The sequence below is a fragment of the Plectropomus leopardus genome, chromosome 1 (assembly GCF_026936395.1).
Source record: "Plectropomus leopardus strain MGB_pleo_1.0 chromosome 1, ASM2693639v1, whole genome shotgun sequence".
Classification (NCBI taxonomy): domain Eukaryota; kingdom Metazoa; phylum Chordata; class Actinopteri; order Perciformes; family Serranidae; genus Plectropomus; species Plectropomus leopardus.
In genome coordinates, this window is record NC_142176.1 from 33196289 (window position 1) to 33220411 (window position 24123).

At 40.7% G+C, this 24123-nt stretch overlaps 1 protein-coding gene and 1 long non-coding RNA gene across 4 annotated transcripts in view; both read left to right on the forward strand.

Annotated features, from left to right (window-relative positions):
- The window catches only part of tox3 (TOX high mobility group box family member 3), a 118898-nt gene extending 106737 nt beyond the window's left edge, over positions 1–12161 (forward strand). For both annotated transcript variants that reach the window (XM_088080352.1, XM_042488728.2), the window contains 5 exons: positions 2073–2318; positions 8642–8905; positions 9007–9237; positions 9444–9524; positions 9750–12161. In XM_088080352.1, coding sequence (XP_087936478.1) covers positions 2073–2318; positions 8642–8905; positions 9007–9237; positions 9444–9524; positions 9750–10565 — 1638 coding nt within the window. In that variant the 3' untranslated portion in view covers positions 10566–12161. The remainder of the gene's footprint in view (positions 1–2072; positions 2319–8641; positions 8906–9006; positions 9238–9443; positions 9525–9749) is intronic.
- A 3609-nt stretch (positions 12162–15770) lies between these two features.
- LOC148190451 (uncharacterized) overlaps positions 15771–24123 on the forward strand; it is a 229821-nt gene continuing 221468 nt past the window's right edge. The window contains exons 1-3 of one of the 2 annotated variants that reach the window (XR_015777496.1): positions 15771–15995; positions 16252–16285; positions 17765–18149. This is a non-coding gene — a long non-coding RNA (uncharacterized LOC148190451). Of the gene's footprint in view, positions 15996–16251; positions 16286–17764; positions 18150–24123 lie in introns of those variants that run through there. The other variant, XR_015777494.1, reaches the window with a different exon arrangement.

Below are 24123 nucleotides of genomic sequence, written 5' to 3' on the forward strand. Positions count from 1 at the left end.
AAAATATTGACACAACTATATTTTGATGAGTAATCATAAGTAATGTGGATATACTGTAATGACAAAATGGGTAAAAGCAAATTATAGGACAGCTAGAGCAACCTGATGGGTTGAGAAAATTACATCATTTTACTATAATCCAGCCTTTAAAGGGGACCTATTACAATTTTCACATATACAATACACGCTAATCTTACCGTCTAAGACAGTCCAAAAATATCAGTGACATAAGCAACACTCTCCCAAATCCAAAAACTAGAGCACTAAAACTCTAACTTGTGATGTCATTGGTTATGAAGTTTGGAGCAGCTCCATAGACAATGAACTGGGAAAGATGTTATAGATGGCACAGAGAGCAGCCAGGGGAATGTTGTGAGTATATGGGCACATTTCCTGTTTCACAGTTTAGAACACTACAATAGAATAAAGCTCTTTTGGGTATAAAAAAAGAAAACAAGAAACAGTGGATCCACAAAATCAGACTCGGATTTATTGTCTATGGAGCAGCTCCAGACTTTATATTTCATAACATGACACAAGTTTGAGATTTTCTGGTTTCTGGCGTGTAAAGACAAGAGCTCACTAATATTGACTGAACTTTTCCTGGTCATGGAAATGACATATTGGACTTCTAAAAATACAAGGTGGTGTTTCCCTTTAAAGCCAAGAAAAGACTAAATGTACAATATCCACAATCTAAGACCATATCTAGTCATATGTCATAATATTGACATAATATTGATAAACTGCTCAGCCCAAGTTTGAGGTTAGTAGAACTTCACCTCTGTTGGAGTAGCAGTTTGATTCCTATGATGCTTTACATCTGTCTATATGTTGTAATGTCTTCACATTTTGTTAAGAATAAGCCAACAAAGACTGAGAAAAAACAGCTCCTCTTTCAAAGAAGCAGTTTATCTCAAAAAGTGAGGCATGATCATCTCCAGGAGGACTCACACTCCCTCTGAAAATGAAAGGCAGGTGTGGAGAAAAAAAAGGTATGCTGGAGACTCATCAGTGATCATTCAAAATTGGTATAAATGCTCATGTACTAATGGTTTTTTTTTTGGTCTCAAAAGCCAATTATTTTTATGCCAGGATTGTCTGACAAATTTGAAATAGCTGATGAGCTCACTGGAGGCAAGTCTTAAAACAAGAAACTAGTGTTTGAGATAACCCGAATCACCTACTTTTTGTTTAGCGTCGTGATGCAAAGCTGGCTTCTTTTTTGTTTCATTTGACATGCTGCTCAACACATCCAATAATGCTGGGAGTTCAGCATGATTTTAGCGCTATGCCACAATGCTTTCACACCAGGTGCTAGCAGATAAAATCATGTCACTTTTAGTAGGAGAGCCATGATTTGAAGAGTCTTTCAGTAACTCAGCAGCAGCCAGAGCACGCTGTTAGGCCCTGTGTTCAGCTGCATGCATGTGGACCTGCAGTGTGGTCATTGTGAGGATATGAATATATTGGCTTTCCAGAGAGTAGCTTAATGCAATGCGCAGATGAAAACAAGACCCAAGTAGGTGAACAGTCCCATCTCCAAGAAGGCACATAAGCAAATTAAGTGTGACCAAAAGCTTTAATTCGAAAGGCAGAAGGATTAGGCTGTTTGATGAGCAGATTTAAGGGTGCAGGCAAGGGGAACAAAAAGAAACACTTCTGGCCAAGCATAATAATCTTTGAAAATGTTCTTTAAACCCATCTCCCTGTGACGTGTATTTTCACTGCACTTCAACCCAACATCTTCCATCCCTAAGATTAAGGGCTTTTATCATGTATCCTCTCTCTCCCGTGATTACTGCTTGATATTTTTGCTTTTGACGTCTTCCTCTGCACTCTCCTTTTTCCTTCTTTTTCCTCAAAGTGGACTTTAATAGGTTTAGGAAATGTTACATCTTAGTGCACTTACAGACAAGTGTATTACCACTCTACTAAAACACTCCCTCTCTTAAACAAAGTTGTCTGATTTAATCCCTGAAGGTTTCCTTCCGGCATGTTAGATAAGGCCCACCTTAGCGAATGCTTCCTGGCTACATTGTGTTGCTCATGATTTTTCCTCTTCCTTTCAGACTTTTCATACACCCAGCTTGGGAGACGAGGAGTTTGAGATTCCTCCCATTACACCTCCACCTGAGACGGAGTCTGGTCTGGGTTTGTCGGAAGTGGACTTCCCAGCAATGCCAGAGCCCCCTGTTCCTCACAGGGGTCCCTTAATCCCTCAGTTTCCCCCTCAAAGCCTGGATCTGCCCTCTATTACCATCTCACGCAACATGATGGACCAGGAAGGGATGTCTGTCAACAACGGCCAACCTGTGGTGAGCACTGCTATGCATATACACCACCATGAAATCACGACGTCTATTTATTTTCTGCGGCTAGAGGAATGTATTTCTCATCTGTCAACACAAAGAAATTCTGCACTAGCTCCCCTCCAGTATGTGTCCTTCTTGCTGCAGCTCCAGATGTGGTTTTTGATGGTGTATCCAAACTAAAAGATATGATTTATAAGTATATACCACTGGACACCTCTGATTTCAGAAGCATAAAGTCCTTAAATGAGCCCTTTTACTGAACCATAATGTCACCTTCACAGTTTTTGTACGCCTCCTGTTGTCAGTACATCTGGCACAGCATCTGGCCTTGTTTACAACACAGGAGGTATATGATCACATTGAGTAAATGTCATGATATTATGTTACTTACTGTGAGGATTTTTTTTTTTAAAAAAAAGCTCAGTGAGTGTGGATGATCCCCCTCTCTCTGTAAGGTGAGCAGATGTGAGTAGATCACAGGTGTTAAAGTACAAAGCGCATTCAGTCCCAGAAGGACAGTGAAAATGGGACCCAAAAGTGCCACAGTTTCACATGCTCATATTTAATTCATGTTGCCTCCTGACGCCTCATTTTTTTTTCTGTTGTAAATGCTGATGCATGCTTCTGTCCAATGTCACACGAGGTCTTCAGAAAAGACAAGGCTTTGTTTGGGATCAGCGTTGTCTTTGTGTTGTAGAGAATTAGCCCCAAAGAAATTGACTTCATGAAGCTACTTTTTGCTTAATCCTCCACTCCTCTTCTACGGATGGTCAAACATGAAGCAGTAGATGAAATAGTCGCTCCCTTTATGTTGATATTGCTATGTGCTATAGATTGTGAGATTGTTGTCTTGGGGTGGAAAGGCATTTTCAAATGCCACAATCATAGAAGCATTGAGGAGGAAAAATGGAAATGTCACTGGCTGACTAGTTGTCTTACAGACCTATTACAAAAATGGAAGATTCATTTAGGAGGAAAGAAATGAAAGGACAAAAGCATGAGCGGAGAGATGATGATGTTGATGCTGAATTTGCTTTGTGAACCACAGAACACATTGAGGAGATGTGCCATGATCATTATAACTGTGTGAATAAATGAAATGTGTTTCACACCCCCCCCCCTCTCTGAAACACATTTGTTGAATCACACTGATATTAGAGATATTTATTTACATTCTGTATGGGGAGGGGGCCATAAAATTTTACAGCTCCTTTCCCTGCTTCCATGCTTCTGGCATGTAAAATAATTGCGGCTTTTAAAATATCTCCGCCGCATACAGTAAGTGAGCCCCAGAAGGCTTTTGCCTAAAGAATTTTCATTTCATGGTCAGTTAAGCTTTCTACATCTGGAAGAAACGGAACCTTGACACAATTACATTCCTGACTGTTCTCACGACTTGCTGGAGGATTAGATTTGATTCTCAAACATTATTCCTCTTTAACACCATTTGCATGGCTCATGTCTCTGATTGTGCGGAGACTCTATTAAAAACTGAGGGGAGAATGTGGGTTTCTGCTCCTTGCCTCGTGGCTTTGTCGTCGGCACACTACTCACTCGTTATCAGTCATCGCACATTGTACCGTAGGAAAGCTCGTGGTGGCCCTTCATTTTTCCTGTAAATGGGATTGATCCCCAAAAGTCTCGTGACAATGCCTATAGAAATTCTATTCATCTACGGTTTTATCTTCGCCTTGAAAAGAGAGCGCAACTTTTAAATGAGATAAGTAACAGCGCCGTTTGCGGTGCATTCTATATACAGAGACAATGATTTACGAAGGCCCTAAGAGGGGTGTTTTGTCATTTTGTCAGCACACTGATAAAGGAATGACAACCTTATATACATGATTACATTCTGTGTTATTTGTTATGGCTGCAGGGGCAAACAAATAAACCGTGCACTATTGCAATTACATTTTTCATCAAGCCACCATGCTCATATTTCCCAAACACTTGTCTTGGTTTTCTTTCTGTATACAAGCTTACTGCTGGAGAATATTTAGTGCGTGTGGAAGCCTGTCTCTTATCAGAACTTAATGAGAAACCCAACCAGTGAATATACCTGGGCTATTTTCAAAGCTTCTTCCATGTCATTGCGTTGCCAAGTGTTCTGCTAATTCCTCTCCCCATAATGTTCAGCGTATGTCTCACAAATTGGCCACAGATGCCGGGCTTCTACAAAGAGAAATACATTTTCTCAGCTGCAATGTGCCTGGCAAGCCCTGAATCTGAAGTCATTATTTATTTAATCTGCTCTCCTAACAAGCTTCTGACTCTCATTTTTGTCTCCCAGCATGTGTCCTCCTGATTTGTGATTGAATCTCAATAGTGCCAAATAGTACTGGAGTTAGAGCTGCCAGTATTGCTTTATTCACAATTTCTTCTCGATTTTCTCCCTGCTGCACAGCAAGGGTCTCTGGGTTCTATTTCAAAAAACACCTGGTGCCTTCACCACATTTTAGGCTTTTCTTGACACATGTAAGCATGTACTGAAATGTCCCCCGTGATTGGATTCGAAACCTACAGAAGTCAACTAGTTGTATAAAATGTTAAGATGAAAAATATTTAGGAGATATGAGCCCTGCTGTCTTATTACATTTACCACCATGTGGTGATGCATTATATATCTTTCATTAGCAACTATCTGTTTCACATGTCATTAGCTCTACAGCAGCAAAGATATGCTAATGTCTAACATTTGGACCGTCACACCAGATGAAAGTGAGTCTGGAAAGAGAAAGAGAAAGAGATTTGTAGTTTGTTGTTCACATGATTTGATATGCTGTGATATTGTGTAGATTGCCAGTGAGTATAATACCCTGGGTTTTGACTGGTCAAAAACCACTATATCCCGAATCAAATGGAAAATGTGAGCACTGTTGCAGAAAGCATGTTTTTCTACACTTCCCTCTTATCTCCCTTCCAAGCCAAGAAGCACTGACATGAGTTGTACATCAATTTAAGAGAGTGGATTTTTTTCTCTCTCTCTTTCTCTCGCTCCGTTTCTTTTTTCTTTCTCCCTCGACAGACAGCTATTGTGACATATTGGGTCAGTCAGAAATGAAAGATATTCATGCAGGCATGCAATACTTGTAATGAAGTCTCAGCTTGACCTTCTGCATGATTGATTCTGTAATTTACTTTTCTCAGGCAGCTCTCAAAATGAAATGATGTCATGTTGGACAAGTTTTAAATACCCATAATGCATCAGGAGGAATGGTGGAGAGGGGGTACGGGTCAGTGGCTGGACCGAACCGAGGGGGAGGGAACCTACTGGCCTCACAGTCTGAGGGGGAGAGATTTGTTTTTAAGTGGGGGTTAGAGGTTGGGCAGATAGATGGACTGAGTTTGCACACCACAGAGAGAGAAAGAGAGACAAGTGTGTTTGAGACAGGGCAGGGGAAAGAAAAACAATTTATCTTCATGCTATTATAGCCTTTACCGGCATTCAAAATTCCATTTTTCTCATTTGGCTTAAGCACAGACTTCAGCAGGTTGCTGAAAATGGAGGGGAAAAAAAATAAAATGATGTACCCGTTTAGAAGGCGAGTAAAGGAATATGTGCAGAGCACTGATAAACTATCTTTAATAGGACTGACCTTTCATGCTGGCGAAAGTTACTGGGGGATTCATCCTTATAATTACCATATAGATGATTTTACCCCTCTCCTGCCATGGAACATTTCCAAGAGCTCTGGCATTGATTGAATGGAAATTGAACTTGTTAACATTCTTTTCAGCCTGTTACAGCTTAGTACATGGTGCCACTGTTCATAAATCCACCCCCAAATTCTGATTTCCAATATCTTAAAGCACAGACTGGAGCCTGCTTTCAATGACATCAGTGTTGAGATTTTTATCACTCGGTGAATGCATAATGTTGCATTTTGCGTCCAGCTGCTGTGTTTATTGGCCTGCGTTTTATTGTGGAAAGGGTTTCACACATTGTCAATAGTGGGTTTTTTTTTTTTTTCTCATCTGCTAGTTTTCCAAGCGCTTTATGTGGCTGTGTGTGGAGTGTTTGCTGTGTTAAGTGTGAACGTGGCCAACAATAATGTACAAAACAAGCTATTTTCTTTTTTTTTTTTTTTTTTTTTGCAGCATATTGTTGACAGCATTATGTTGTTGCCAGCATTTTCAGCCTTCACATTAAAAGCAACACAATGGAGAATATTACCAAATAAATTAACATTAGAAAGAGCCTTTATTGATCAGGGGGTAGATTTCAGCTTGTTAGCGTTTGAGCGTGCAAACACAGACAGACAGCACACCTACACACAGACCTGACTAAGGAGGGCACATCTGGCCACTGTGTACTCAAGATAAGGGCTTATGTGCAGATTTACGATGACTATCAAAATATCTAGTTAGATGTCTGCTGTGACTGCTGACAATACTGCAATCAAAATGCAAATGAGAAGCTAGAGGGACATAAATAAATATCCCGGTAGCAGATTCATATTCACAATCAAGGCAACTGTTACTTAAGATGATTTCTCTCTCTGTGTTATTAGCTGTTATCTTTTCATTCAAATCAGATGTGCTAATGCTGCTGTTTCACTGACGTAACTGCAATCATTCTTTTGTTGCATAGAATTGCAGCTACTCCAGTTATTGCTATCATATGCGATAAAATAAGACATTTAGCAGGCTGTTGAATGTGATATGACTAAGTGTTTACTGTGGTCATCAGTGCATCTTTTTTTCCTCTAAATGCACAACATCCAAAGGCCATTCAGAAGAAATCACCATATTCCAAACAAATGGCAGAATGGGCCATTGCTCTAAGTCAAAACTGCATCATTGCGATTGGGCAAAAGTGTTATTATACAGATGGCCACGACTAATGAGCTCAGTGTGTGCGTCTTTGATGTTCGCAGCGAGCAGAGAGCAAACTGCGAGCCATCGTGTTCTCAGTAATGAAGATGACAATAGCACTCGGAACATGGCGTGTTGCAGATATGTAAATCACAGCCATTTGGTCACAGGCTTGTTTATTGCAGCTTTTATTCGCGAGCAAACGGAAAGCTTCCATATTTCGAAGCGTTGCGACAATATGTCTTCAATTTCTCCCCCACCTTTACCTCACCTTTCGCAGAATCTTCCTCGCACATGTAAATATAAATCCGATCTCACTTCATAGATTGTATTTATGATAAGCAGTCGACGTGGCATATGAGAAAGAAATGGATTGTAGATCCAATATGTTTCTGTCTGAAATGGTGTTACAATATTGTTTTTGAAGACGGGCATTCATAAGGTTCTTTCAATAAAGCCAGGTCTGTGGGTTTATGATGTGTTGATGTTGGGAGAGATTGAGTTTGTGCTGCTGAATACCAGATGGATGTACCCAGGGAGAACAAATCACCTTTTCTGTTGTGTTCACGTCCCCTCCTCTGTTCCATGTCAGCTCTGCTGGCTCTCTGATCAGTCTTCCCTCTGGGGAGCTGGCAGTCCTTGTAATTTCATCCTCACCACAATCAATGCAAACATGTTGCATGCACCTTCTCCGTGACTCTTTCAAGAACCAAATGTTCTACCAGGAAAAAAAGTGAAAGAGAGTTTGAAAATGTTATTACATCGCACCCTGGATGCTGGAGGGGAGGGGAGTTGTCCAAAGCCCTTAAGCTTCATACCTTCAGCCAGTTAATTTATGGAGTTGATTATAGAGGAGTATTTCTCCCACCCTGGCAGTCAAACATGATCTATGAAAGGTGCCTCCTTCACAGAATTATAACCTTAAAGCATATATTCTTGCAGTGGCCTCAAACTAAACTGACATGTAGGTGCATGCGTGCATACAAACTGCAACTCGAACAGTCTTTTTATTGTGGCATTTGAAGTTATGTACCACAGCGCCAGAGAACTAAGTCCACTGTTCCCCTCAAGGGACCGGGCAGTCAAAAGCTGTGTCACAGATTTCCATACAATAGAGTTTTGAAATGAATCAACTGAGCTGTGTAGCCATCTATTACTGGCTTATAAAGTTGGCTCCTCGGGTGTCAAGATAATTTATCATGGCCTGTAATAGAGACATTTAAGACCCGGGACATAGTGACATGTGATCTGCTACATAACAATCCGCAGAATCCAATGACCCGATTTCCTCTCTGGTGCAGAGATACAGCTTCATGAGCTCTGTGCACTGGGCAGTCGGGTGTCATAGTGAGAACAGAGATATCTTTGAGCTGGAGAAATGAGGTGCAATTCTGTGCAGCCAGAACCTTGACAGCAGTGTGAAAGCAAAGGGAAAGGGATCAATAAAATATTACATATGATATTTATTTTCTTAACAAGCCTCCTTTGCTTTTGCATCAATTCCTTTACAGAATGTTGGACCGGGCCACCTCCGCCAGTACCCACCCAACCCAGCCATGGTGATGAAATCCATCATCAGCATGAACAGCCCCAATGGGATGTTATCACGGAATCAGCTGACCACCATCAACCAATCCCAACTCAACGCACAGCTGAGCCTAAACATGGCAGGACCAAACATCACCCATACTTCACCGTCACCGCCTGCCAGCAAGTCTGCCACACCGTCTCCCTCCAGCTCCATCAACGAAGACGACCAGGACGAAAGCAACAGGGTGAGCAAAGTTAGAAATCATTTGGATGACTGTATTATATGTTAATTGTAGGGAATAGGCTCCTAATTTTTTTTTCATCTCTATCATCGTGATCATTCCAGGTCATTGGAGAGAAGCGACCAGCCCCGATAGATCCCACAAAGAAACCCAAGACTCCTAAGAAGAAGAAGAAGAAGGATCCCAATGAGCCTCAGAAGCCGGTGTCAGCTTATGCCCTGTTCTTCAGGGACACCCAGGCAGCTATTAAGGGTCAGAATCCCAATGCCACCTTTGGAGAGGTGTCCAAGATTGTGGCCTCCATGTGGGACGGTCTGGGAGAGGAACAGAAACAGGTACTACATAGTTCAATTATACAGGCTGGTGAAAAATGTCACTTCAAGCAGTTAACAGAAATTACAGAAAGTGTTGAAAAGTGACAGGAAACAAATGTGTACACAGTATGTGATGTGTTTAATGTATTGTCAATTGTGAAAGGAAGTATCTCTAATTCTAAAGATGCTGTATTTGCCCATTCACACGTACCTTTGTGTCATCACAGGTTTACAAAAGCAAAACAGAAGCTGCCAAGAAAGAATATTTGAAAGCCCTTGCTGCATACCGTGCTAGCCTGGTTTCAAAGGTGAGAAACTGTTTCTTTCTTTCACCTGAAAAAAAAAAGTGTTAATTTGACGGAAAATATAATTAAATTTCTCAGAATCCCTTGAGTTACATTGTGCACTATGAAGTTGTAAAATACTCTTTTGTACAGACATAAACAACTGAAGCAACTTGAGATCCAGGAGCTATACAGTACACCTATAGAAACTGTGGCTGGATATTTAAGTTTGTTTTTTATTATATCCAGGCTGCAGCAGAATCAGCCGAAGCCCAGACTATCCGCTCAGTACAGCAGACCCTGGCCTCCACCAGCCTGTCCCCAGGCCTGGTGCTGCCCTCACCCCTCAACCAGCATGCCTCCATGTCAGCAGCTTCCCAGGCCCTCCAACAAGCCCTACCACGGGCCATTGCCCCAAAACCTCTGCAGATGAGACTAGGGGGCAGTCAGATCGTGACCTCAGTTACAGTCTCCCACCAGAACATGTCCTCTGGGATGCCGCCGCAGATGCTCGGCCAGATGGGTGCCGGAGGGGGCATGGTGGCGGGCGCCCAGTCCACAGCGGTGTCTCAGATGAGCCCGCCGATGCAGCCGGTGCAGCAGCATGCGATGCAGCAACTCCAGCAGCAGCAGCAGATGCAGCAGCACCTCCAGCACCATCAGATGCAGCAGCAGCAGATGCATCACCAGCAGATCCAGCAGCAGATGCAACATCAGCATTTCCAGCACCACCTCCAGCAACAGCTGCAGCAGCACCACATGCAGCAGCAGCAGCAACAGCAGCAGCAACAACAACAGCAGCAGCAGCAGCAGCAACAGATGCAGCTGCAGCACATGCAGATGCAGCATCAGCTTCAGATTCAGCATCTCCAGCAGCAGCAACAACAACAGCAGCAACAGCAGCACCAGTCCCAGTGTTCCCCACCCCAGCACTCTCCTGGTACTCCCCATTCAGTGGGAGGCTCTGCATCGCTCGGCAGCCCCCAGCCAGCCCCACAGCAGCAACCACACCCCTCCCAAATCCAGGCCCACGCCCAGGTCCTGTCCCAGGTCAGCATTTACTGAGCCAAATGGAAATCCTATCTCAAAGAACAGGAATAGAATAAAAGCATCATTCCATGTTGCTTTTCTAAGTTGCACTTAAGAAGTGTGTAAGATTTAGAATGTTATACAAAGAACTTGTCCATTGTTATAGACGGATATGCACACGCGTGTACAGGGGGTGAACATCCTAACTGGGTTTTTGTCTATAAAATAGGCTTAGCTTTGACAGAAGCCTGTTAGGGCGAGTGCCCAGTGATTGTTTATTTGTTTGTTTGTGAGGTCTTTCAGTTGTCATTTTAAACTGACTGGGCACACAATATGATGAAAGACGCATGTCTTTCACTGTTTTTATTTAACAATAAAGCTTTATTTATGAGGCCAGAGTTGTCAGTTCAGCGCAGAAAAGGACGTTTTGAATGCGGTTCAGCAAAAGCATTTCTATCAGCTCTTGCCTGGACTGAGTGACTCACAGGATCCTTACTGGAAACCAGTAACCCACACATCAGTCTTTGTTCCCACACTGGCCAGTATATAGTGAGACTTTCTTTACTCCAACCTTTGTCTTTCACCCATCACTCCTGCAGATGTACAACATTGGTGTAGAGGAAATGGCGGATGAAATCATCACACGTGGAAAGCCGTGTGATATTTGAAGACATTTAAATCATGTCACAAACGCAGACAATGACTTGAAGAATAAGGGGAACTGAAAAGAGAAAGTCTTAGGATGCAGACCTCTGGATGAACAGACTGAGACAGAAACTGCCATAAATCATTTATTTCATCACATCATCAAACTGTAGCTGTAATCTGCTGTACATGTTTTGTAGAGTGGGAAGAGACCTCCTGTATCCAGTAATCTACCCTTCAGATGATTTGCCTAAAAGCGTGTAACTGGCACGCCACACCCCCACACCCCCCCCAAAAAAATCTTCTTTAATCTATTTGTTTTTACTTCAGATGTTTAACAATTAAATTATGTTTTTATTTTGTGTAACAAAGGGGATATTTTATGGTAAATACAAATGTCCAGATCAAGGCAGATGGTTTGGGGATTGATGTATTTTTACTCTGCTCCTTGATACGTCATTGTTTTAAAAAATGGAAAAAAAAAGCTAGCAGAGCCAGTTTGTTGCACTGCCAAAGCCAACTGAAAAGGCATCGGAGGTATTTTTTGCCAGCTGTACAGAAATCCCTGAAAAAAAAAAGAAAATGTTGTACATTTTTCATATCACCTGTTGTAAAGTTTTAATATGTGAGGCTTTAATTAAAACATTGTTAAACGACCTGTGGATTGCTATATCACATAGTGCATTTCTGCTCTTTTATACTTTTTTATGAGTTACAATAGCAGCAATTAATTTTGTTTGTATTTTGCTTACAAAACCAACTGCTTTGAAAAACTGTCCATAGAATAAATGCATATCGGTATGGAGTTCTTGAAGGTTGTTTTCAGCTCACTATCGGAGAAAAAAAAGTAATTTAATGTTTGAGTTTGTGCTCGGCCATGAATCCAGAGACATTCCATCACTAATATGATAGTAGCCATAATTTTGTATGAAGTATTATATATTTCTTTGTGTCTCTGTTCAAAATTAAACTATCAATCACAAAATATTTATTTGAAGGAATCGGTTTATTTCAAAAGCTTTATCAGCCCTGTGAGGTATTTCTTCACATCTCCTTGTTAGCTATTGAAAATCAACTGATAAATATCCATAGCACTCAGTTCTTTATGAAATATTAAAAAAAAACAAATTTGTATGTTTTCTATAAGGGAAAAAAAATACTTTGCAGGGGCATTCATGTTGGCGTGATTATAGTGTGTGCTGTCTCTCAGTGATTTGAATGAAAGTCCATTGTAACTGTGTGTAAAAACAGTGTTGATACCGGACAAGGTCAGCATGTAACTGGTACTTGTCTCAATAACAGTCCCCTTCTCACACACCAGTGCATTGGATTCTGCCTCTTTCTTACTCCCTTCAAAATCGCTTCATTTCCAAGACATCCCCAGGGGTTTGCTGAGCTCCCCTGAATAAAATGGCGAGCGGGGGAGGGAAGGCAGGCAAACAATAATTATCATATCTTCACAATAGGCTGTGAATCCACTGGCCCAGGGAAGGGTCTTTTTTATTCCAAAGGCAGCTGAGACATTTTAGACATGGGTTAATGTTAGTTACAAATTAGTGGAGAGAATCTGTGCTTGTGTGATAGCAGCTTGATAGAATTTTCAAATTTTGGTTTGTTTTCAATTAGTTAGTTTTAGGAAAGCATTTGTAATTTGGGCCGAGGCCCTGCCGTCGCTGCTGCCGCCGCGGTGATTGGCTCTTCAGCTCGGTATGGAAGCGATGCCCATTTCTCTGCCGTGATTAATTGCAGCATCTGTCCTGTCAGAAGCCCGAGTGAAGAGGTCTGCAGGAAAACTGCAAATAAGCGCTGGCAACAGTCTTAAAGTGCTTATGATGAAATGAAAATTAAAAACAGCAAGTGCCGTGCATGACCTGAATCTCAACGCAGGGGGAAGAAGAGGAGAATGTGAGAGCGGGTGTCCATGGATACCAAACACATGCTTTAAAAACACACAGTAATGAGGCTCTGGGAAATCGCCGTTATTATTCTGAACAGATTCACAGCAGAGCCCATTAATAATGCATGGAGCTCCTTGTTATTCCATAACCCCTCAGTACTGCGGTCACTGTGTGTACAAATATCTCACAGCCAGGGTTGGAGTTATGGGACTCTGCAATAAAAAGGTTACAGATATTTTCAAAACACTGCTATACACACACACACACACACACACACACATAATTTACAAGGATAACACACTGCTCCTCCTATAATGGGGATTGGTTTGATTTGAATAGGTGAATAAATAAATTTCACCTGCTTGGTGCTGTTGTTTCTGCAAGACAAATATTTTTTTTCCAGAGTGCAATATGATATGATCATAGAGGCATGAAGCAATCAATATCACCATCTCTTCTTTCTTTCTGTCCTCATCATTAAGTACCGCTGATGAAATGCATGAAGGGCACTGTGACATTAATATGTCATTTGAGTAACGCAGTGATGAGGTGACCTAATTGTCCTCCTCCTCCCCACTGAGGTCAGCCGCTCGGCACTGTGCCGACGATGACTAAGGAGTCAGATGTGGAAGCTAAGGGATTCTGTATTTTAATGATTTATTTGGCTCTTTTGTTGTTTTCCCGTTCATCGCACAGATACAATGTGAGCGTAACAAAAGCCCTGCTGACACTGACCATCTGACCGTCAGACCCACGCTGCAGCCAATCTCACAGTCTGGACTCAGGTCGCAGATGTAGGACCTGCCACTCTGCTCTGATACTACACTTTGTCTTTGTAAAAAAAAAAAAAAAAACAAGGCAGTTTTTCTGACAGGACCTGGTCCGGGAAAGTGCACAGACAACTGACCCTACAAGTCCAAGGCCAATCCGTGTTTACAGGGAGGAACTCAGCCTCCAGTCAAATGGCTGACTCTGTTTCTTCGAGGCATTCTTGACCTTGCAATGATGAGCTTTGTGAAGAGAACTATTGACCTCTGAGATGAATAGTGAACTTTGTTTGGGGGGCTGTTGGCTGGCTGGACTGTTGACATCCCTGACCAATGGTAACGTTTGTTTAGAGAACTTTTGACCTGCCAGACTAAAGGAGCGCCATAGACGATGCCTCTGAGCAAAACTAATGGTATATTCAGGGGGGTTTGTATAAATATTATGATACCCTCGCACAACCTTTCTGATAGTCTTGTCTAAATCTTTGACTTTATTTCTGTTTATCATTAGTTTGGTGAGTTGATTTTGCAGATAAATCGTAATTTAAATAAACAATTAAGACAGTTCTCATTTTATGAATTATGGGGGAAAAAATACTGATAATAAATACAAATTTGCCATTGTCCAGAAAATATAAACCCTAATCATCTACGATAAGATATGTGCTCTTTTGCTTCCTCTCCTTGTTTTTCTTCTCTCGCAGTCACATGCACATGCAACATGCAAACTCACACATACACACATTTTCCATCCTTGGATTTCTGCTCAATGATGTTGCCTTGGTGATGCAGTGATTCAGCCATTAGGTTCACCCCCACCTCCCCTCTTTGGTTGAATTCGGTTATGGTCTAATCTGGCAGTCTTTTGACCTGCGTCAGCCTGTGTACTGCCATGCTATCACAAATCTGATACAACCTTTCTATTATACAGAAAACCACATACTGCAAGGACTGATACTGCAATTCTATGTTTACTAGAGGAAGTGGTGTTGCTGTTGATGACTGTAAATAAGCCCATTTCCTGCAAATGATTAACAGTATGTAATTATAATCAGAGGACTGGCATGGATCTGTGGTTACCTGCTAATCAATCAGTCATTTATTTGTCACGTGGAATTATACAAGTTACAACTCCAGTGAAATGTGATCCCATCAGCTCTTCTAATTTGTGCGCTGTAATTTAGTCCTTTTTTGCATCTCCTTATATTGTTGGGTGCTGCTTCATAAATGTCAGATGGTTCCAGTAACCTGGTATCTGGTTGTGGAATGATTTAACTGTTTACACATCAGCACTCCAATAACAGGGCCGTATGGTTGCTGCCCTCGAAAATACAGCACTAGTCTGCAGTAGCTTCTGAATGGCGTAAAGCAGTGGTCCACAGCAGGAATAGGACAGCACTTCACATTTCCACCAACACACCAGTCCTTATTGACTGTAAAGCACACACCTCCTCTCTTTCTCTCATCAGAGCAGGGGTGTAAATAAAGAAAGACACTGCAACTGCACTGGAGCTCTTAGAGTGTAGTGGCCTATAGCACAAGCATACCCCATCACAGGGAAAGCAAGCCTTTGACAAAACTAATTTTATGCTGCAGTGATAACATCCCATGTCACATACTATATAGAAGTGTTACTTTATTGTGGTATATAAAGACTCAAAAATGCAAACCTATCTCTATCACGGTGTAAAAAAAACCAAAACAACGAGTCAATACCAAGCAAATAAAAGCAAAATTATAGAATTATTCTACACATGCTATAAAAACGATTAACAAAATATTAAAAATTATTCAATGAAATGCCTATTTTCGTTTTTCTTTGGTGGTTATGTTAACTGCAGATGTAGTGATGACTGCTGGGTATGTTTTTGTCCAATCTTAAGTCTCTATTTTATCACCTGACAGGATGATAAAACTGCAGCAAGGTCGTGCGCAAAATCCTCCCAATAAAGAGAAACAGCGCACACTGAGGCAAGCTCAGCCAGCAGTCAGGCCATTTACACACAGAAGCGGTTTCAAGAAAAGACAGGAGAGAGAAGAACAGGAGGAGAGGATTGCAAAGCTCCTTAAACTAGATGCTTTTCTTACAAACAGTCGCCGGCTCATGGACAAGCCCCTCGCGCTACCCTCAGTGTGTATCAACAAACATGCAGCAGGTAGGCTAACGTTAGCAGCAAGCTATATAACAATGGTATAAATAATCGTAACGTTTGGCTTTTGAGTTGGATGTAAATTTTAAGTCAAGATATAGTTGTATTATGTAGGCTAAGTTGTAGGTTGCTGATACATTAATGTCTATACCAGGTGGATAGCCAGTGCATAAATTATTATGGTAAGCTAACTAATAGTCTAGTAGAAGCTAGCTGTTCCTAGCATTAGATATCCGTTATATTTACATACTTTTCCTTGCAGGCCTAACCAGTCAGAGACAGAAGCATTCAAATAGGTAAGTACAATTGTCTTTTCAGGGGGATTTTGGGTATCTGTTGGGCCGCCGTGCCCCTGTTTCTATGGTTGTTATTATGTCAGGTGTCTGCGGAGCACCTGTGTGATTGTGTTTGTGCTTTTGTGGCTAAACTGTGTGCGTGCTGCTGTAGCTGGCAAGTTTTCGGGACTTGGTGTTGTTTGTTGATAAGTATTGCAGCTCTCTTCTGTCTTATCTACTGTACTGTTTTGCCTTTATGTTGAGGAGTGCTCCTGTGGTGAGGTTGTTGGACTAAAAAAGCCTGAAAAAGTCTGCAGTCATTTCAGCAGACAGTGAAATGAACAGCTCCTCTGCTCTCAGCTGCTTGTTGTCATGTTTGTGAACTTTGACTGTCACAGCTCTATCCATGCTTCTGATCACTTTCTCTTTGACCTCTGTGCTCTGCAGATACAATAGCCTAGGTAACACATTCCCACTGTAAAAGCCAACACATAGTTGTTACTGTATATATGTGCCTATCTGTTGTGCATATCTGAGTGTTTGTGTGTGCTTTGTAGTCTGCACTGGGGTCCGTCGTTACTAACTTGCCACTGGTTACATTGTTGAATGGTCCAGGATTTTGCAATTTTTAGGTGAATCAATTGATATCACAGTTTCTGATATCCTGCCGGTAACTGATGCAGCTTGTCCTGTTTATTTTCCAACACCTCCATGTTTTCATCAGTGTTTACTGATGTTTGATTTTAAAACCTTGACCTGGCTACATTACAGCTAACTAGAAGTCGGCAGAAGGAGATTATACAGATTGTTGAGTTGATTTCTTCATCTCAGTAATTGATATGCAGCCACATGCCACCACCGTCCAAAGCCAAACACACAAAATCACCACCAACACTTATAAATATAGTCATAAGAACCTGAATTTAGCACAAATATAGGACAAATTAAGCACACATTTAGCACCGAGAGTGGACTGGAAACATCTGCACATTTTTGTAAAGCACCACTTCTGAATTTTGCAATGAATGGAAAACTGCTGCAGATGTGATGTAAGTAAAGAAACTACTAACCGTATGATTGTTTTGAAATGCCTCAATCACAACTCAAATACGAGGATTTTTTCTTTTTAAATGCTAATGCCTTGCATTTGAGTGTGTATTGTACAGTTGAGCTCAAGCTAGAACAAGGACAGATAACCTAACCACCATCATGCTGCTGTCAGCGTCATAAAGGTCATGGAATAAACATCTAAAGCCCAAAGAAAAACTGTTTATTGGAAGCAGTTGTCACCGTAACAATAACAGCAGTGAGCATATGAGGAGCTGGTTTGTTTCAGACTATTATGCTTCACTCAGAATGTTATTGTGCATTGTCAGTATTTTGCGGACCAAATGCATCTGGAGCATTCATTCTCTGCTCAGTTATACAGTCGCTCTTAAAAAAAAAAAAAAAGCACAGCAAGCTGTCAGTGATTTGAGAAAGCTTTCTTTATTGTGACAGATCATCATGCCCCAGAGGTTGACAGATGTCCCTGCATTGTATGGAAACGATTGCAGTCTCTTTTTATTTGGACTTGGTTTAAAAATGTAAAAATCCAGCTCGCTCTCCCCCTGCTGCCACCGATTTTATTTCATCAGTATTTTATAGGCTTTGTGTTCAGCAGAGGATCCCAACTCTGAAATTGCCTTTTATTGCAACTTACTTAGCCTGTTAATATAGGCTATTACAGAGCCAACATGTTTCTATGGCAACAAAACTGATAAAGTGTACCAGGAGACTGGAGTGATAGATTACACGTGCATGCTGTGTCACATCCAATTAACTCAAACTGACTGTACACCACATTATGCCACGACTTGCAGGAAAATCAATAAATATGGACGGTACCCAACAAGGTTCCCCCTCTGTTTCTTTCTTTCATCCCTTATGATGGCAGGGAAGCCAAGACAGATCATGCCACTAGGATGTCCCTGCTGCTACAAGAGGCAGGTGCTGTGTAGACACCATTCAAAACTTGGCCTATTCAGTCCAACTCCTCTAACGCTCCATTCATGCATAGCAAAACACCATCTGCTCCTGTTTTGCCCGGAGCAATCACAGCTGACCAAAAAAAAAAAAAAAAAAATCCATGATAACAGCTGTTGCCAAACAAAAGCCAAACAAAAGGGGGTAGGAAAAGGTTAGAAACAAGTTCGACACCAAAAATTACTCATTGGAGAGGGCGAAGGAAAACATTTACTCTTGGTAATAGTCAGGGAAATGGGATGCCATCCAGCAGGGCGACGGGGAAAGGGTTAAACATGAGCCGTTCAATCTGCAGTCTTGGCAGACTTGAAACAGTACAGGATCAGGTGATAATAGATTCAAGCTGAGGATGATTTTTTTACACAGTCAGTTCTCAGGGTGCAGAAGCAGAGGCAAATGAGCCATAGAGCCTCCTCTCAGTGTACGACTGCTGTCTGAAGTGCATGCAAATGGAGAAACACACGTAGGCTGTCCAGGAGCAGCGTACTTACTATTCCTTATACTGTACACACCTGTTGGCATAAGAAGGTTACTGTATTTTTTTCAATAGCAGCAACTTGTGATTATTTTGTCTTTATCAGTTCGTCTGCAGATTGGCTTTTTGATTAATTGTTTTTACTGTGAAATATTTTACCATCACAGTTTTTACAGCTCATTTGAACCTATTTAAAAATTGCTTTCTACTGTGGAAGAAGAAGTACTTTAACTTTCAATAGTACTGTATATGTAGTTAAACCACAATACAAAAATAGCATGAAAAAGTTTTACCTGAGTAAAAATTTAAGAGTATAATCAGAAATGTGTTCTTTAAGGTCCAGTATGTATGGGATATAGGGAGATATGTTACCAGAAATGGAATATCATTTTCATACCTATGTTTTCATTAGTTAGTGAGACTTTTTGTGTTTTCAGTGCCTCAAAATGAGTTATTTACATCTTCATACAAAGCAGGTCCTCTTCCACTGAGTCCGCCATGTTATTTTACAGTTGCCCAGAATGGACAAATCAAACATCAGCTCTATACTGTATAGGGCCAGTTTTTTTTTTTTTTCATGTCAGCCACCACAGTTTCACATGCTTGGCACACGGGAAAGGTTTCAGTTGGTTGCAATCTGCAACCTTACCTCTAGATGCCACTAAATCCATCCTTTCAGATTTTTGTTTTTAATTATATAATTGGTTAATTATCATTAATTCATTGAAATATAAAAAGTGTTTTAATGTAAGACTTGTAAGAATAAAATGATCATATTTAATGAACTGAAAATATGTTTTTTATACATACAAAACATATTTTCAGTTCATTAAATATGATCATTTTATTCTTACAGGTAAAATCTTAATCTGAAAAGTAACTATACAGCTGCAAAATCGCTAAAATAATTTGAATACTTACAAAAGTATAAGTATGTGAAGTTTGTACTTATGATTCTTTGACTAAAGTAAATGCACTTTCCACAGATGGATTCCTATAATTGACAAAGAATTATTTACTTTCGAGAAGATGTAACCCGTTGCTTTTACTCAAAGAAATGATTACCCTTTTAACGTCCACAGTGACATGCCAGTGAAAATACAGACTTCATTGCATTTATTTACCTTACTAACAGTATTGCAATATAAATAATCGCATTAAAAGAGATTATACAAATGATCCCAGACAATCACGTACAAACAGGAAAACTTTAATGACAATGATTTTAAATGCCTGCTGTGTTGGAAAAAATGTATACAATCAACAACAACAGGGATAGAAACAAACATTGCATTGAGATAAAGAATAGAAATATCTGTGACATTGCTTCGGCAAGGCTTATAGTTTCCGCTCACCCCTTCTTTATGTTGCATTGTGATGTGATTGGCACCAGTTCCTCGACCCTGTGAGGCCTAGCTTGATCTAATGTATGGCCGCTGACCTGGGGGAGGGGCCGCGAGCGAAGGTGAAAGACCAAACAGCTTGCATGCCTCCAGACCTCAGCTGCCCATACAGACTGTGAGCTGTAAAACCACTGTTTGAGCCACATAGACGTGTCTAAGCATCCACATACAAAGCCAATAGAAAGTCAAACATACCGGCGGTTAAACAGCGGTCTGAAGAAGAACAAAGTTAAAGTGTAAGAAGGAGAAGAGGAGGGAGGGGATCAGTAAATGATGATGATCTTACCCATTGTCCCCATGGGGATAATTAAGTTTTATCTTATCGTACCTTATGCTGACTATGAACAGAGCTGGATCTAATTGCATTTTGGCATAATTCATAACATTAAAATAATTCCTTAACCTCACAGTACCAGATGGTCGGGTATGTTTTTGCAGTTATAAAACAAGTTAATTTGCAGAGGAGCTTCAGACAGTCAGTGCTTCAGTAAATGCGTCATGTTTCTGTGATGTGATTAATAAGTTGAGTGACATCACGTGAATTTTCAGATGCTAACTGCAGGAAGAAGCACTATAATTATTGCTGGACATGATTTGCACATGTATTTTTAAGCAATTTGACTATGAAACATGCAAATCTCCAGGCTGGACCTTGATGCTGCGAGAGATTTCATAGGCGGGGCTTTTATTTATAAACAGAAGCTCCTGTGGCAGTTGATCAGTCAATTTGCCTAACAAATAACTCTCCAACACATTTTCAGTTGGCTGCACACGATGGCCTCTTTGTTTGTGATACCATTTCAAGCAAACTGGAACCAAAACAGGAACGAAAAAAATATTTTATTTGAAAAAATGAACGATGTTTGGCGAGAGAGCGGACAGCTGCTGTTTAAGGTCACGTCCTGAGCTATGAACTCTGGCGAGCAGCTTAACGTGGCTGTGTGGATGCCTGGACAGTGTACAGTAGACTTGTAATGAAGAGGGGAGAGACAGGACAGAAGACAGGCTCCAGCCTCACGCCATTAGAGGTGATTTGTCTGCCAAACTGATCCCAGTCCCAGTAGTTTTATCAGTTTAATGCCCAGGCAGCGTTCATTATTTCTTTGCCGGGAGGGTCAGCCTCTCTTCAGCAGAACAAGTGTGGGTTGTGTTTCTGTCAAAGAGGGAGGGGGGTTAGTGCTTGACCCGCAAAGCCATTCAGCTCTCAGAGTGATCCATTGTTTGGGTCCTCTCTTTGTTCAGTGCCTGCAGAGAGAGAAGGGGCCAGTTAAAGGGGAGGGAAGGAGCAGAGCTGGGGTCTCGCTGGGTGCCAGGGGTCTGCACTTACCCTCAACACATTCTCACCTTCAGTTCTTTTAGTCCTAAAAGGCCACGCAACCTAATTTTTATTTATTTGCACCAGTGTTTTTGGCACGCACACACACATACTGAAGACCCTGCACTTCAGACTAACACTACAGGTCAGGGTTTGCTATATGCAGCTGAAATATTTAAAATACTGACACTTTCTTTGCATCCAGCCAAGCACGATAGAAAAGAGCAGGTCAGCTCTGTGTTGTTTTTACTATTGTGAAGCCACTCAAAGAGTATAAAGGTGTTTGAAAAAGCAGAGTGGTCTCACTGATGTAAAAGTTTGATATAAATTGCAGTGACATTAACATGGAAGAGCAGCAGAAGGTTAAGGAACAGTTGGCCCTGCATCAGACAGATTTAGTATTTTATGGCCAAGTTTGTGTCTGTGGATTTTGCCTCCTTGCAGCTTTTAATTAACAGCCCCATAAAACCAAACAGTAGATTTAAAAGGTTAATCTGCAGAGATACAAATGATAACTTCTCAGATATTAATGTGATGAATTTTTTCGTATGAAAAAATGATGGGAAGTTCACAAACTATTGTGTAATTTCAACTCATCAAGTACTGGCTATTTAATCCATATGCAGTTTGCTGTGAAGCACTCTTACATGGTGGCTCCAAGATCAAAGTTCTCCTATTGTTGGTGTAAGTCTGCCCCTATAACTATATATATATATATATATATATATATATATATATATATATATATATATATATATATATATATATATATATATATATATATATATATACCAGTACGTGGATGTGTATATATGCAGTCATTGAATGAAACCCAACTATTTCTCTCAATGCAAATAACTTATAATATTATAATTAAAGTGGTCACTGGGCTAAATATTACACGATTCAGGGCATAAAAACTAAAAAAAAAACTGCACTTGGCAACTTGAAACCACCGCTTGAAAGTCGTGCTCTGCAGTTAGTGCCAGAAACTGGTGACAGGTGGTGGATTTTTCTTTTGTCTTTATTGTTGCAGCATTAATAGTTTTTAAATGTCAGTTTCTTTAAGGTTAGTTTCATTTTCATTTGCAAGGCTCTAACTATTATTTGCCTGTGCAGTTCTATTTAGCAGTGGCAAAGTTACACCAAAAAAACACCCAACAGCACACTCACATAATCAGCCCCAATAGGTACAGACGGGTTTTATTTACACATGAGAGACAGACTGTTTCATTCTGACATTAGAAACCTACAGGGTTTTTTTTGCTGCTGCCACTGTGCGGTAACTCAAGCACCAAGTACTGTACACATCCACGTACTGGTAGAAAATACCTTATAAAATCTTACATAAACTGCAGTAGCACACGTTGTCCAAATGCTGAAATGTCCTTGTGGTCTGGTTTACGTTGGACAAACAAATAAAGGCTTTAAAGACTCCTATTTCGAAACCCAAAACTGCAATATGCACACAAAACATAGACAGTGCTATTGCCCAGCACTATACACAGGCTAATCATGGCTCTGCAGCATCATTAAAATTCTGGAGAATTAAAAAAGTGTCACCCTCTCCTAGAGGTGGTGACATTGTTAACTCACTGCTCTGCAGAGAGGCTTTCTAGATTCACACTCTAAACACAGCTAAGCCTTTGGTTTAAATGAAGAACTGCATTTGTTTCCTGTGATTGGTTACATGTGATTGATGCAGTACCTGTACCTTTAATGCCTTTAATTTGTATCTTTAGAGATACCTGCGTCTCTTTGTTCAGGCTGAGATTGTGGTGTGTGGGGTGTGGCATCCACAGTGGCAACTCCCACTTGTGTATTGTCCAATAGATTTGAAATCCTTACCTACCTATTATGCAATGTGAATTGCTCAACTGATCTATGTTCACTTTTTATATGAGTGTTCCTGTTTGTCTTTGCCCTTTCTGGCTCTGATGAAGACACAGTGGTGTTGAAACATTAGTCTGTTTGCACAGTAAAGGCTGCAAACTGGTCAGTGTGTTCCAGACCTTTCCTTCTCCCCAGGAAGGTTTCATTTACATATCATCAGTGGGAAATACAGATTATATTTGGGGAAAAAAAATTTGCATCTGTCATCATCAATAGTAGTAGTAGTAGTAGTAGTAGTAGTAGTAAGAGTAATAAATCTCTAAATCAGTTCTCATCCACACTTTATCATTAATTAAGGAAACAGATCACAAATATCTCATGTCAAGCAGCTATTTAAAAAAGTTTCCCATTTCCAGCTTTATCTCTCCGTCAGTTGCGGTTGTGCAGCCAATTATCTTTGTTTTGCACACTGAAGTAGTATTATTTCCTCACATAAAACCTTTTCAGTGTTTGCTTTAAGGCACGAGTTTACTGCAGTGATATTGACAACAACAGAGCAGATCAGGTTCATCTTATCATGTCAGACAAACTTTAGTTGCAGTGGCTCATTAACTAAAGGAGGCAAATAGTAGCTACAGCTATTTACAGTGCACAGCTTTAAAGCTGCACAAAATAAATGCTGAATGGTTGATATCTTGGAAAGGAATCCACAGGCTATAAACGGCATCAATAAAAGCAAAGTTAAAGGGAAAGACTTGTTACTCTCACACAGGTGTTTTCAATTATTCTGGCTGATTAGACCTGTGCT